Source organism: Sphaeramia orbicularis, chromosome 16 (genome assembly GCF_902148855.1).
Source record: "Sphaeramia orbicularis chromosome 16, fSphaOr1.1, whole genome shotgun sequence".
NCBI lineage: Eukaryota > Metazoa > Chordata > Actinopteri > Kurtiformes > Apogonidae > Sphaeramia > Sphaeramia orbicularis.
Window position 1 is genome coordinate 26875905 of NC_043972.1, and position 15924 is coordinate 26891828.

At 31.5% G+C, this 15924-nt stretch overlaps 1 protein-coding gene across 1 annotated transcript in view; it reads left to right on the top strand.

Annotated features, from left to right (window-relative positions):
* Positions 1-786: 786 nt before the first annotated feature.
* LOC115436237 (doublecortin domain-containing protein 2-like) overlaps positions 787-15924 on the top strand; it is a 63576-nt gene continuing 48438 nt past the window's right edge. The window contains exons 1-2 of the mRNA XM_030159034.1: positions 787-1553; positions 6489-6543. Of these exons, the coding sequence (XP_030014894.1) occupies positions 1267-1553; positions 6489-6543 (342 nt within the window). The 5' untranslated portion in view covers positions 787-1266. The remainder of the gene's footprint in view (positions 1554-6488; positions 6544-15924) is intronic.

Sequence of the window (15924 nt, forward strand, 5' to 3'; positions counted from 1 at the left end):
ATTTTACTTTTTTAACTCTAAAACATAGAAATTAGACATACAAATTTTGGAATTGATATTATTTATGTATTATTGTGTTATTATTTTAATGATCTGGCCCACTGCAGGTCATATTGGGCTGTATGCGACCCCTGAACTAACATGAGTTTGATAACCCTGGTATACAGTAATTTTATTTTTTTAACTCTAAAACATAGAAATTAGACATACAAATTTTGGAATTGATATTATTTGTGCATTATTGTGTTATTATTTTAATGACAGGTCATACTGGGCTGTATGTGGCCCCTGAACTAACATGAGTTTGACACCCCTGCTGTAAATGCTGCTAAACAGTATTGAAACCTGCATCACAAAACACTGGAGCTGACATTTAATTGCTGCGACAGGAAATGTGCCTCTTGACAATTAGACTAATGTACAGAAGGACATAAAGTACAGACTGTGTTATTGTGCCACATAATTATAGTAACGTCCACAAAACAAACATGTTTTTTCATCCTACTTGGGATGTCTCTAGCAAGGCTGCTTTCCAATTGGTCTCCTGATGCCTCATTATCTCTCTCATTTGGCTGTTACAGAGGTTTAACCCATGCCAAACCTCCACATATATCTTTTTTTCCCCTCTCAAACCCAGTCCTGAACACCTGCCTATGTGTGTGTTATTCTCTCATATTCATTTTATTCATAAATGTTGTGTGTCTCCAGTTCATGCTTAACCCACCTGTTGATTCTGATGTGTAGAGTCGTTGACAGACCTGCCCTGTGTTCCCATAGATACATGTCAAACAGTCCAGCTCCCATGATACCCAGCTCACAACGTGGGGAAAGAGTCCCGTTTGGTTTTATCAGCTGCCTTGTAGCGTTACGCACGGAACGGACAAACGGTGCGCTCTCTCTCCTCTGCAGCCGCGTAAAGACTCCACTTTATGGATTGTTGATATTTTTTAACGCAGGGACGCATTTGTTTGTTTCATACATTTGGTAATATTTTAATTTTAGCGGAATATTTGAGTCTGTTGGAGTCTTTTTTTTTTTTTTTTAATCGTCCGGGAAGAGCTGCACCTACACCAGCTCCACTCAACCTCAAACATTTGGCCAGGATGTCCCAGCTGTAATATTATAACACTAGAATGGCCTATAAGCGTTGGCTTCAGAGTCTGGATCAACCTGCTGGGACTTTATTCTAACAAACATCGCTCCAGAGTCGCGCGTCCGCTTTTTACGCATTTTTTTTTTTTTTTTTTTTTTTTTTTACGCACAACGATGAGCTCAGAAAAGCCCAACTTTCTCTCTCAACCCGTGGTGAAGAACATTTTTATGTTCCGAAACGGTGATCCTTATTATGAGGCTCGACGGATAGTGATCAATCAAAAGAGGGTGTGCAACTTTGAGACTTTACTGAGAGAAGTCACCGGTGGGATCCAACCCCCGTTTGGAGCGGTGAGGAACATCTACACACCCAGAGGAGGACACAAAGTGGACTGTTTAGACAACCTGCAGAGTGGGGAGCAGTATGTGGCAGCTGGAAGAGAGAGGTTCAAGAAACTGGAGTAAGAACACATGCATTACACACAACTACCATGCCTTTCCTCATAGTAGATACCATATAGTAATTATTGGATATAGTCAGATATTAGTGATCAAAATGTAACACTGTAGGTTTGAATAATGTGGTTTAAAAAAAAAGAAAAAAAACAGCAAATGGCTTATTAACCTTTTATAGGGCACTCATCGAAATACTCTGAAATATCGATCTAATTCAACTTTATTTGTAAAGCACTTTAAAACAACCACAGTGCTGTACAGAAAAATAAATAAAAACCAAAAAATTCAACATTTCAACCTTAGTGTGTTATTAGAGGACCTAAAAAGACTTAATTTTTTTTAGAAATGTTTCAAAATTTTTTGTCATTTGAAAAATGAAGGTCAATGAAGTTACCATATTTGGTTCCTTGCATGTATGTGGCAAATAAATAAATGTATAAATGAATAAATCAAAGAAATATAGATAAAAATGTAAGAAAAGGAACAGTGTAGGTTTGATTAATGTGCATTTTAAAAAACAAACAAAAAATAAACAGCAAATATCTTATTATTAACCCTTTATAGGGCAGTGATAGAAATACTGTAAAATTCCAATCCAACTTTATTTGTACAGAAAAATAAATAAAAACCAAAAAAAAAATTCAAAATTTCAACCTTTTCGTGTTATTGGCAGACCTAAGAAGACTTACTTTTTAGAAATTTTTTGAAATTTTTTATTGTCATTTGGAAAATGAAGGTCAATGAAGTTGCAATATTTGGTTCATTGCTCATATGTGGCAAATAAATAAATATATAAATAAATAAATCAAAGAAGTGTATATATAAAAATGCAAGAAAGGGAACAGTGTAGGTTTGATTAATGTGCATTTTAAAAAAACAAAAACAAAAAATAAACAAATATCTTATTATTAACTCTTTATAGGGCAGTGATAGAAATACTCTAAAATTCCAATCCAACTTTATTTGTACAGAAAAATAAATAAAAACCAAAAAAAAAAAAAAAATTCAAAATTTCAACCTTTTCGTGTTATTGGCAGACCTAAGAAGACTTACTTTTTAGAATTTTTTTTGAAATGTTTTATTGTCATTTGGAAAATGAAGGTCAATGAAGTTGCAATATTTGGTTCATTGCTCATATGTGGCAAATAAATAAATATATAAATAAATAAATCAAAAAGTATATATAAAAATGCAAGAAAGGGAACAGTGTAGGTTTGATTAATGTGCATTAAAAACAAAAACAAAAACAAAAAACCCCAGCAAATATCTTATTAACCCTTTATAGGGCACTCATAGAAATACTATGACATTCCAATTTTTCCAACTTTGTTTGTAAAGCACTTTAAAACAACTACAGTGCTGTACACAAAAATGAATAAAAATTTAAAAAAAAAAAAAAAAATCTAAATTTCAACCTTAGTGTGTTTTTGGAGGACCTAAAAAGACTTACTTTTGAGATTTTTTTCTAAATTTTTTACTATCATTTGGAAAATGAAGGTCAATGAAGTTACCATACTTGGTTCCTTGCACGTATGTGGCAAATAAATAAATATGTGAATAAATAAATAAATCAAGAAGTATATATAAAAATGCAAGAAAAGGAACAGTGTAGGTTTGAATAATGTGCATATATATTTTTTTAAAAACAGCAAATAGCTTATTATTAGCCCTTTTATAGGGCACTCATAGAAATACTCTGAAATTCCAATTTTTCCAACTTTATTTGTAAAGCACTTTAAAACAACCACAGTGGACCAAAGTGCTGTACAGAAAAAAAAATAAAACAAAATTTCAACCTTAGTGTGTTATTGGCAGACCTAAAAAGACTTAAGTTTTGAGAAATTTTTCAAAATTTTTGATTGGCATTTGGAAAATGAAGGTCAATAAAGTTACCATATTTGGTTCCTTGCATGTATGTGGCAAATAAATAAATGTATAAATGAATGAATCAAGAAGTATATATAAAAATGGAAGAAAAGGAACAGTGTAGGTTTGAATAATGTGCTTTTTTTTTTTAAAACAGCAAATAGCTTATTATTAACCCTTAATAGGACACTCATAGAAATACTCTGACATTCCAATCCAATCCAACTTTATTTGTAAAGCACTTTAAAACAACCACAGTGGACTGAAGTGCTGTACAGAAAAATAAATAAAAACCCAAAAATTCAACATTTCAACCTTAGTGTGTTATTGACAGACCTAAAAAGACTTGCTTTTGAGAAATCTTTCAAAAATTTTTCATTGTTGTTTGAAAAATGAAGGTCAATGAAGTTACCATATTTGGTTCCTTGTTAGTATGTGGCAAATAATTAAATTTATGAATAAATAAATCAAAGAAGTATATATAAAAATGCAAGAAAAGGAACAGTGTAGGTTTGAATAATGTGCATATTGTTTTAACAGCAAATATCTTATTATTAAACCTTTCATAGACGTTAACTGCACATGCTGGGGAAACGTGGCAGTGATGATCACATCTGTCATCTCATGGTTTTAAAGATTAAGTGACTCAACAGTTTTACACCAGAGCTGACTCACAGGAGAGGCAGATGACACTGCACAGCGCTGCGTCCTCACCTAAAAATAAGTGGACTTACACAGCAGATAATGGGATTAGAACAGAATAGAATACTAAACTCAATGAGGGGAGGGAGGGGGGAGCGGGGGTGTATCTGCAGCCACAATGCCACTGGTTTTGAAGGTTTTAAGTCAGGGGTGTCAAACTCATTTTAGTTCAGTTAATTAAATTCAGCTAAATTTGATCTGCAGTGGGCCCGAACCAGTACAATAATTAACATAATAATATATAAATAATGTCAACTCCAAACTTTTCTCTATGTTTTAGAGCAAAAAAAGTACATTTACATAACGAAAAGGTTTATATCTACAAACTAGCCTTTCAAAAGATGTGACTAACATGAACAAACTGAAAAAAAAAAGTGTAATTTTAACAATATTCTGCCTCAGTTTATCATTTACACACGTACATTATAACTTACAGATCACAGTGGATCTACAAACACACAAAACATTTAGTAACAGGCCGAATATTGTTAAAATTGTACTTACTTCTCTTAAGACATTTCAGGTTATTCACATTTTTTGTTTTAGTGTAAATACATGAAAATATTTACACTTACAAAGAGGAAAAATTGGAGTTGTCATTATTTATGTTATTATGATAATATTTTCCTGCCCACTTGAGATTGAATTGGTCTGAATGTGGAACCTGAACTAAAAGCACTGTTAATATCTTAGTGTAATTTTTGCATTTGACAAATTCATCCCAAGGGTCAGACGAGACCCTTTGGTGGGCTGGATTTGGCCCTCGGGCCACATGTTTAACACCTGTGGTTTAAGTGCATTAAATATCCAGGAAAAATATGTATCCTGTGCTTATTCAGTGTCATACAGTGTTTTTCAACCTTGGGGTCGCCTGGAATTCAAGTGAGGTCACCTGAAATTTCTAGTAATTGATAAAAATGAAAATAAAAACTACCAAATAAAAAATATATGGTGAGTTTAGAGAGACAATCACAATCCATAATAGATGTGACAAACTGAAGCTGAAACTGAAGCACTGTGGTTCTGTTTATCTGTCAAATGTTCATTGTGGTCAGTTTCAGATGCTGCAGCTCTTTCATAATTCATAGTTTGAGTTCTTGTTTGTTCAGTATTAATTGTCAGCCTTGTAAATCCAAGCTGGACTGACTGTACATATCCTGACCAAGGAAAATAAAATTCTCCCTTTGTGCAGTAATCTACACCTGCTTTTCTGCCTCCGTCCATAATAATATACATTATATAGACCAGGGGTGTCAAAGTCATTTTAGTTCAGGGGCCACATTAAGCCAAATTTGATCTGAAGTGTGCTGAACCAGTGAAATAATAAGACAATAATATATAAATCATGTCAACTCCAAACTTTCCTCTATGTTTTAGAGCGAAAAAAGTAAAATTATGCGATAAAAATGTTTCCATCTACAAACTATCCTTTAAAATAATGTAAATAACATGAACAACAGGGCAAGTTTTTGTGTAATGAGTTTGTTTTAGTGTAAATACTGTAAAATGACATGAAAATGTTTACATTTACAAAGAAAAATTTGGAGTTGTGAGTATTTATAGGTTATTATGATAGTTTTTTATTGATCTGACCCACTTGAGATTAAATTGGTCTGTATGTGGAACCTGAACTAAAGGGATTAATATCTTCAGTGTAATTTTTGCATTCAGATTCAGACTACTTCATTTATCCGTGAAAGGCACTTCAGTTCAGTTACCCTGCCTTATTGAACATCTAAACAATTTGGGACAAACAAACAATTGCGAAACGTTCATAGCAGCATTTCACAAATTCAGACTGGACCCTTTGATGGGCTGGATTTGGCCCCTGGGCCGCATGTTTGACACCTCTGATATAGACTAATGTCATCTAAAATTAATGTTTATTTGCAACATAGTATAGCAAACTATAACAGGATCAAAATAAATAAATTTTAGCAAAAAAAAAAGTCTCCATTTTGAATGTCTGGGATCACCAGAAATTTGTGATGTTAAAATCATGAGCCAACTAGAAGCACTCGGAGAGCGCAGACCTCCGCCAAGGCTGATCAGTGGCGCCCCCCGTGGGCCCCCCCCACCCCCGATCACCACCAAAATTGAATTATTTCTTCCTTATCCCATTTCCAACAAACCCTGAAAATTTCATCCAAATCTGTCCATAACTTTTTGAGTTATGTTGCACACTAACGGACAAACAAACAAACAAACAAACAAACCCTGGCAAAAACATAACCACCTTGGAGGAGGTAACAAAGGTTGGGAACCACTGTTGTAATACATCCCTTCTAATGCTGGATATGCACATGAAAGTACCCAAGTGTTAAAATACAATCATTAATTTAGGCTTGTCTTCCTTTATATTTTCCTCATAGTTACCTCCAGATCGGCTCCAGAAAGAAGAGGCTCATGCAAACTCTTCCAATGCAGGTAAGTTGACAAAATGCATTGAAATAACTGTGATGCAAATGCAGATGTGTGCGTGTGCAAGTGTATTTGTTTGCTTTGAGTGAATTCTTCATGAAAAGTTCTCTCACTTTGACGTCGAATGAAGGAACAAGTTCCACACTGTAAAAAATGACTGTAGAATTAACCCCCAAAAAGTTGTAAAACTGCAACATAAAAAACTGTAAATGACAATACAATGCAAAGTTGTTTATTTGAAAAGATTTTTGTGTTAACGATTGAATCAAATATAGCTGTAGTTTTTACAGGAAGAGTATGTGAACAAAACCACATTTGTATGTAGAAATGATGAATTTGTATTGTTTTTAGAAAATGAAACTGTAAATTGAAAAACAATGTGGTGCCGTTTAAATTGCAAAAGCCTTAATGTTGAAATAACAGCAGATTTGCTTTTTATATATAGATAGATAGATATACGAGGGCTGTTCAATAAGTTCATGGCCTCACCCAGAAATACTGGTTGTTATAATACAGGATGTTACATTCTTTCGTGATGGGATAGTGATGCTTGAACATCGATGGACCAAGTGCATTGCTGTAAATGGAGATTATGTTGAAAAATAAAATATAAATCATCAGTCTGTGTTGTTCTGTTCTAGGTGAGGCCATGAACTTATTGAACAGCCCTCGTGTATATATATATAAAAGTTATAAAAAAGTAAATATTTAACTTTGTTACATTTTGAACTTGTACATTAATGGGTTGGTAGAGTTGGTAGAGCAGCTTGTCCAGTAACCAAAGGGTTGGTGGTTCGAATCCTGGGTCTGACTGTCCATATGTCAAAGTTTACATGGAAGACACTGAACCTTAAACTGGTCCCAGTTGGACCTAGTGGTTTTGGAGAGTGCTTTGGACATCATGAAGGTGGAGAAAATTAGCTAAATAAGTGCAGTCCATTTACCATTTAAATCCAATGTTAAATCTACATGTTAAAAATGTTACATCTACATGTTTAAAATGTTACATCTAAGTGTTCAAAATGTTAAATCTACATGTTAAAAATGTTAAATCTACATGTTTAAAATGTTAAATCTACATGTTCAAAATGTTAAATCTACGTGTTTAAAATGTTAAATCTACATGTTCAAAATGTTACATCTACATGTTTAAAATGTTAAATCTACATGTTTAAAATGTTACATCTAAGTGTTCAAAATGTTAAATCTACATGTTCAAAATGTTAAATCTACATGTTTAAACTGTTAAATCTACGTGTTTAAAATGTTAAATCTACGTGTTTAAAATGTTAAATCTACATGTTTAAAATGTTAAATCTACGTGTTTAAAATGTTACATCTACGTGTTTAAAATGTTAAATCTACATGTTAAAAATGTTACATCTACATGTTTAAAATGTTACATCTAAGTGTTCAAAATGTTAAATCTACATGTTAAAAATGTTAAATCTACATGTTTAAAATGTTAAATCTACATGTTCAAAATGTTAAATCTACGTGTTTAAAATGTTAAATCTACATGTTCAAAATGTTACATCTACATGTTTAAAATGTTAAATCTACATGTTTAAAATGTTACATCTAAGTGTTCAAAATGTTAAATCTACATGTTCAAAATGTTAAATCTACATGTTTAAACTGTTAAATCTACGTGTTTAAAATGTTAAATCTACGTGTTTAAAATGTTAAATCTACGTGTTTAAAATGTTAAATCTACGTGTTTAAAATGTTACATCTACGTGTTTAAAATGTTAAATCTACATGTTAAAAATGTTACATCTACATGTTTAAAATGTTACATCTAAGTGTTCAAAATGTTAAATCTACACGTTCAAAATGTTAAATCTACACGTTTAAAATGTTAAATCTACATGTTTAAAATGTTAAATCTACATGTTTAAAATGTTAAATCTACGTGTTTAAAATGTTAAATCTACGTGTTTAAAATGTTAAATCTACGTGTTTAAAATGTTAAATCTACGTGTTCAAAATGTTAAATCTACGTGTTCAAAATGTTAAATCTACGTGTTTAAAATGTTAAATCTACGTGTTTAAAATGTTAAATCTACACGTTTAAAATGTTAAATCTACATGTTTAAAATGTTAAATCTACATGTTCAAAATGTTAAATCTACATGTTCAAAATGTTAAATCTACGTGTTCAAAATGTTACATCTACGTGTTAAAAATGTTACATCTACGTGTTAAAAATGTTACATCTACGTGTTAAAATGTTACATCTACGTGTTTAAAATGTTAAATCTACGTGTTTAAAATGTTAAATCTACATGTTCAAAATGTTAAATCTACGTGTTTAAAATGTTAAATCTACGTGTTTAAAATGTTACATCTACGTGTTTAAAATGTTAAATCTACGTGTTAAAAATGTTAAATCTACGTGTTAAAAATGTTAAATCTACACGTTTAAAATGTTAAATCTACACGTTTAAAATGTTAAATCTACACGTTTAAAATGTTAAATCTACGTGTTAAAATGTTAAATCTACGTGTTTAAAATGTTAAATCTACACGTTTAAAATGTTAAATCTACACGTTTAAAATGTTAAATCTACGTGTTAAAAATGTTAAATCTACGTGTTAAAAATGTTAAATCTACGTGTTTAAAATGTTAAATCTACACGTTTAAAATGTTAAATCTACATGTTTAAAATGTTAAATGTACACGTTTACAATGTTAAATCTATGTGTTCAAAATGTTAAATCTACGTGTTCAAAATGTTAAATCTACGTGTTAAAAATGTTAAATCTACGTGTTAAAAATGTTAAATCTACGTGTTAAAAATGTTAAATCTACGTGTTAAAAATGTTAAATCTACACGTTTAAAATGTTAAATCTACACGTTTAAAATGTTAAATCTACGTGTTAAAAATGTTAAATCTACGTGTTAAAAATGTTAAATCTACGTGTTTAAAATGTTAAATCTACGTGTTTAAAATGTTAAATCTACGTGTTAAAAATGTTAAATCTACGTGTTAAAAATGTTAAATCTACACGTTTAAAATGTTAAATCTACACGTTAAAAATGTTAAATCTACACGTTAAAAATGTTAAATCTACATGTTTAAAATGTTAAATCTACACGTTTAAAATGTTAAATCTACATGTTAAAAATGTTAAATCTACGTGTTAAAAATGTTAAATCTACGTGTTAAAAATGTTAAATCTACACGTTTAAAATGTTAAATCTACATGTTTAAAATGTTAAATGTACACGTTTACAATGTTAAATCTATGTGTTCAAAATGTTAAATCTACGTGTTCAAAATGTTAAATCTACGTGTTCAAAATGTTAAATCTACGTGTTAAAAATGTTAAATCTACGTGTTAAAAATGTTAAATCTACGTGTTAAAAATGTTAAATCTACACGTTTAAAATGTTAAATCTACACGTTTAAAATGTTAAATCTACGTGTTAAAAATGTTAAATCTACGTGTTAAAAATGTTAAATCTACGTGTTAAAAATGTTAAATCTACGTGTTAAAAATGTTAAATCTACGTGTTAAAAATGTTAAATCTACGTGTTAAAAATGTTAAATCTACACGTTTAAAATGTTAAATCTACATGTTTAAAATGTTAAATCTACATGTTACTCCGCGAATATGTTTACAGTTGGATGTGTTTTTTACAGTATTGTTCTGGAAAATACAGCTGCCAGGTTTGTCTGTAAAAACAACAGGACTTTTTTTTTTTTTTTTACAGTGCAGCTGTTAAATCTACGTGTTAAAAATGTTAAATCTACGTGTTTAAAATGTTAAATCTACGTGTTTAAAATGTTAAATCTACGTGTTTAAAATGTTAAATCTACATGTTTAAAATGTTAAATCTACATGTTCAAAATGTTAAATCTACGTGTTCAAAATGTTAAATCTACATGTTCAAAATGTTAAATCTACGTGTTCAAAATGTTACATCTACGTGTTCAAAATGTTACATCTACGTGTTCAAAATGTTACATCTACGTGTTAAAAATGTTACATCTACGTGTTAAAAATGTTAAATCTACACGTTTAAAATGTTAAATCTACATGTTTAAAATGTTAAATGTACACGTTTACAATGTTAAATCTATGTGTTCAAAATGTTAAATCTACGTGTTCAAAATGTTAAATCTACGTGTTTAAAATGTTACATCTACGTGTTAAAAATGTTAAATCTACGTGTTAAAAATGTTAAATCTACGTGTTAAAAATGTTAAATCTACGTGTTAAAAATGTTAAATCTACACGTTTAAAATGTTAAATCTACACGTTTAAAATGTTAAATCTACGTGTTAAAAATGTTAAATCTACGTGTTAAAAATGTTAAATCTACACGTTTAAAATGTTAAATCTACACGTTTAAAAATGTTAAATCTACGTGTTAAAAATGTTAAATCTACACGTTTAAAATGTTAAATCTACACGTTTAAAATGTTAAATCTACACGTTTAAAATGTTAAATCTACATGTTAAAAATGTTAAATCTACATGTTTAAAATGTTACATCTACACGTTTAAAATGTTAAATCTACACATTTAAAATGTTAAATCTACATGTTAAAAATGTTAAATCTACGTGTTAAAAATGTTAAATCTACACGTTTAAAATGTTAAATCTACATGTTTAAAATGTTACATCTACACGTTTAAAATGTTAAATCTACACGTTTAAAATGTTAAATCTACATGTTAAAAATGTTAAATCTACGTGTTAAAAATGTTAAATCTACACGTTTAAAATGTTAAATCTACATGTTAAAAATGTTAAATCTACGTGTTAAAAATGTTAAATCTACATGTTTAAAATGTTAAATCTACATGTTACTCCGCGAATATGTTTACAGTTGGATGTGTTTTTTACAGTATTGTTCTGGAAAATACAGCTGCCAGGTTTGTCTGTAAAAACAACAGGACTTTTTTTTTTTTTTTTACAGTGCAGCTGTGGGAGGTATTCCAAATCTTTGGGATCTTTGGCACTGTATAACCACTGTCTGCAGCAATAGAAGGCGTTTACATAATTTAGATGCTGCTGTCAATCAGCTCAGTAATCTGGGGTGTGGTCGTTGCCATGTTCCATTCCACCCCCTGGTCTTGCTTGGGTTGTCTCGGGCACTATTATCCTCACCACTTTCAGTCAGATATAACACAGTTTTATTCTGGTTGTGACCATTGTAATAGAAGAAAAAATAGAAATAAAATGAGGTTATGTACAAATTAATCTGTTTTTCTCTTCCTGCACTACTCTTTAAATGAATCCTAGAGTTCAGTTCTGCAAGTGAGGTGTAAGAGCCAGGGCTTCAGTTACAATATCTGCGCTCACGTCGACTTTTCAACATTTGAAACGGCCCCTAAATGCAAGATACATGAGGATTTAGGAACATCACCTCTGCACTCCTGCCTTCACCCGTATTGTACAGGTTTTTAGAAAGATCATTTAAGCAAGGTGTAATGTTGAGCATTCCTGGCTTATTGTTCCCGTGAAGAATCACTTTGTTGTTGTCTCAGTTGCCATGCATTATTGATTTATGGATCATAATCATCCCTTCTTTCAATGCATCTTTAATCACCAGCTATGAAGTCACGGCCAAAACAAGAGAGGCTTAAAGTCACATAGCCCACAGGCTCATCTATTTTGAAAGTCAACCCCGGGTCCTCTTTCCGAATGAGAGGTATTTTTCGAGTTCACTTTTTCAATAATACATTTTTTTTTTTCTGGAAGGGGTATATAAATCTGTCATATCATCAGATGTGATCAAATGAAGCAACTGTCATAACATAAAACTTTTCTGCCCTGAATAAAATAGCTTTAGGTTTATTTATAAGTTTGTAGTTTCTGGTGTCCTGTTGTCACCACTTTATTTTAACTCTTTCATGCATAGTGTTCACTCCAGTGGACAGTTCTTCTACAGCTGTTCTCTTGTATATTCATGGGTTTTGTTGTTTTAGTTCCATATCAGCCAACACATGCATCATTCCATACACTGACATTCATAACATGCTTGAGTGTACTTTTTTTTTATTTTATTTATTTTTTTTATATGGGCTCAGCTGGCTGACAGGCAGCTGTCTGTACCAATAAGGCAGCAGCCGACACCAACTGTACTCCCAGTCATCATTGCCCATTTTTCTAACACCTTTGCTTGTGTATCCTCTTTTATTTGGACATTTTACCAGGGAGTATCTCACGCTACTTTTTTTTTTTTTTTTTTTTTTTCCTACTTGTCTTGTCCAGCGTTCTAACAGCAGAATCGTAGTCTGGTTCCTTTTGGTGCTGAACAAATTTGCTTTGCCAAGGGTAACTTCAGAAAGTATATGAAGCGCCCTCTGATATTCTACTGTGTTTATTATGAGTTTTGTTGAACCACATTTCGATGCCGGACCTGACATGGGGGGTGGGGGGGTAGAAGAAGGGGAGAGAACAAGAGAGAAGAAGGTGGCAAAGACCCTCACAAGAAAGTATCAACAATACAAACAGCAACAACCATGGAGACAATTAAAATGGTGACAATAACTACAACCAGAACTGAGTAAACTGGTGTGGTGGAAAAATTTACTTTTTATATTTTATACTCTTTATATTTTATACTGTTAGTACATCTTCTTTTAATGCTGAGTCATTATTCATTATGTGTGATGTTTACCACTCTGTAACACCCCCAACCCAGGAACGGAGTTCTTGCCTTGAGTTAAAACCCAAACACCTAAACGTCTGAATGTGTAGATAGAGGATGGCGCCTGCACTTCAGATTGGATCCAAGCAAGGTTAGAGTGAAGAGGTCATCATGACCTCTTCACGGAGCAGAGAAGGAGTAGTATGGGGTGGTACGATGTACGTAAGGAATGGCATCATAGTTTGAGGGGGTTGGATTTGGTTCTATATAATCTTTAGTTTTCTCTTGTTTAATCAGACTTCACTTACAGAGTTTCTCTGTGATTGACTTCTCAAAAAATGCATTTATTTATTTTAACTCTAACTTTCTCTCCTCCTCTTTGTGTGTGGGTTATCAGTTGAACATTTCCATAACACTGGGCAGAAGAGAGAGAGAAAAAAAAACAAAACAAACAAAACTACAAAAAAAACAAAAAAAAAAAACCCACAACAATGAGATACATAAGACCTATGAAATGAAGAATATAAGAAAGCATGAACAAAATGTCGTATACCACATTCGCACAAATACCTATAACAAATAATACCAGAAACAAGCTTGAGTGTAAATTAATAACTTGTTGTTGTTATTAGACTGTAATTAACAGGTTTGTTTTTTTTTAACGAAGTTGTTTTTTTTGCATATTATATAGATGAAGTGAGTAATAACTAGTATTAGAATATGTTAAAATGTGGCAAAACATCAGATTAGCTGCAGTTTTATTTCATAGTTTTCACACAGTATATCAGTAAATACGTTTCTTTGCTTCAGAAATTAACCCTTTCATGCATAGTGGTCACTACAGTGGACAGTTATTCTACAGCTGTTCTCTTGTATATTCATGGATTTTGTTGTTTTAGTTCCATATCAGCCAACACAGTGGACACTTACGCATCATCCCATACACTGACATTCATACAATTATTGTAACTTTGCTGTTCTTGATAAACCTGATCTGCAGTAACATGTTTAGTGTAAATCAATTGCTAATTGTTATTAGACTATAATTAACAGTTTTCTGGGAACAAAAAGTTTTGGGCTTTTTTTTTCATATCCTCCTGAGACCCAGCAATGCATTTTGTCCTCTATAGGGGACAAAAGTTTGACAGTTTTACTTTAAAATTGCTGTGCATTGTAAAGGAAATTCCATTAAAAAAATCAATCAATAAATAAAAATAATTTTAAAAATGTATCTGAAAAAACTGTTGCATTATGCAGTTTCTAATCAAGACAATTTTTTAATGTAAAAAAGTGAAAACTGTCAAATTCCTGGGTCTCAGGAGGATATTATCTCCATGAAATGAGTAATAACTAATATTAGAGTATGATAAAATGTGAGAAAACATTAGCGATTTAGCAATTAACGCCATTAAAAATGTTTTTATTTCATAGTTTTCACAAAGTATATCACTTTCTGATGATGAGTTTTAAATACATGTTTCTTTGCTTCAAAACTTAAATGCATGGTGTCCAGCTGAGTGGACATTTTTGTGACTCCACAAAAAATAGGTTCATAAAAAAATTCATTTGCATTGTTTTTTTCATGCCTAAAGAGGAATAAAAACACTCAAGAAAAAAATATTGACAAAGATTCTCATAATTCATGCATGAAAGGGTTAAACTCATGGTGTCCAGCTGAGTGGACGTTTTTGCAACTCCATGAAAAATAGGTTCATTCAAAAATTTTCAATTGCGTTGTTTTTTTAATGCCTAGAGGAATAAAAACACTCAAGAAAAAAAAATCTTATTTAGGGCTCTCATAATTCATACATGAAAGGGTTAATAGACCAAAATTAAATCCAAAATAAGATGACGGGGTTCATAGATTTAACAGAATCAATGATTTTCCTGCATAATATGTAAAGTTGACATTTTCCTTGTCTTTAACTCTTTAAAAGCTGACGTGTCATCGCTGACACACTTTGCACATATGCGGTTTGGATGGTTGCAACTCTTTCTCTAGTTGCTTTTCCATTGAACATCTGCGCAAAACTTTACCGATATTTACTAAATGTTGAAAAAACAGAAGTGTGTAATGTCGGTTTTTCCATTAAATTACAAATGCGATGATTTGTTTATTTATTGTTGCGAGATGACACAAAAAGTCATCTTCCATCTATCTATCTGTGTATTATATAGTGTATTAATGTGTAATGTGTATTAATATTTTATTCTGAAGCCTTTGCACAGTCCTACTTTTTCTTTAATACTATTTTTTAAAATTTTATTTGGGTTTTTTTCTTATGCAGTCCCTTTTGCATGTGTTTTGTTTAATTTTACTGCTAAATTGAACTGAGCTGCTGAACTGATTTTCATTGTTCCTGTGACAGTAGTTGCTTTTCCATTGGACATCTGTGCAAAATTTTACCGATATTTACTAAATGTCGAAAAAACAGAAGTGCGTAATGTCGGTTTTTCCATTAAATCACAATTGTGATGATTTGTTTATTTATTATTGCGAGATGACAGAAGTCATTCCATAAACATGGTGATGAACGTAAATATGGTGTTGATTTATAGATATATTCATTATTATTATATATTACCCCTCTATCTCGTACTAAATTAAAAAAATTATTGGGTTTCCTGGTGTGTCCACACATGCCGCGACATGTTTCTTCTTCTTCGCTTGTTGTAACGTACGTCAACATCCAGTTTTTTAATTCACCTGACTCTAGTTGCGAAAAAAGGTCTTTCCATTGCAGTTTTGCTTGATATACAGGGTGGGGAAGCAA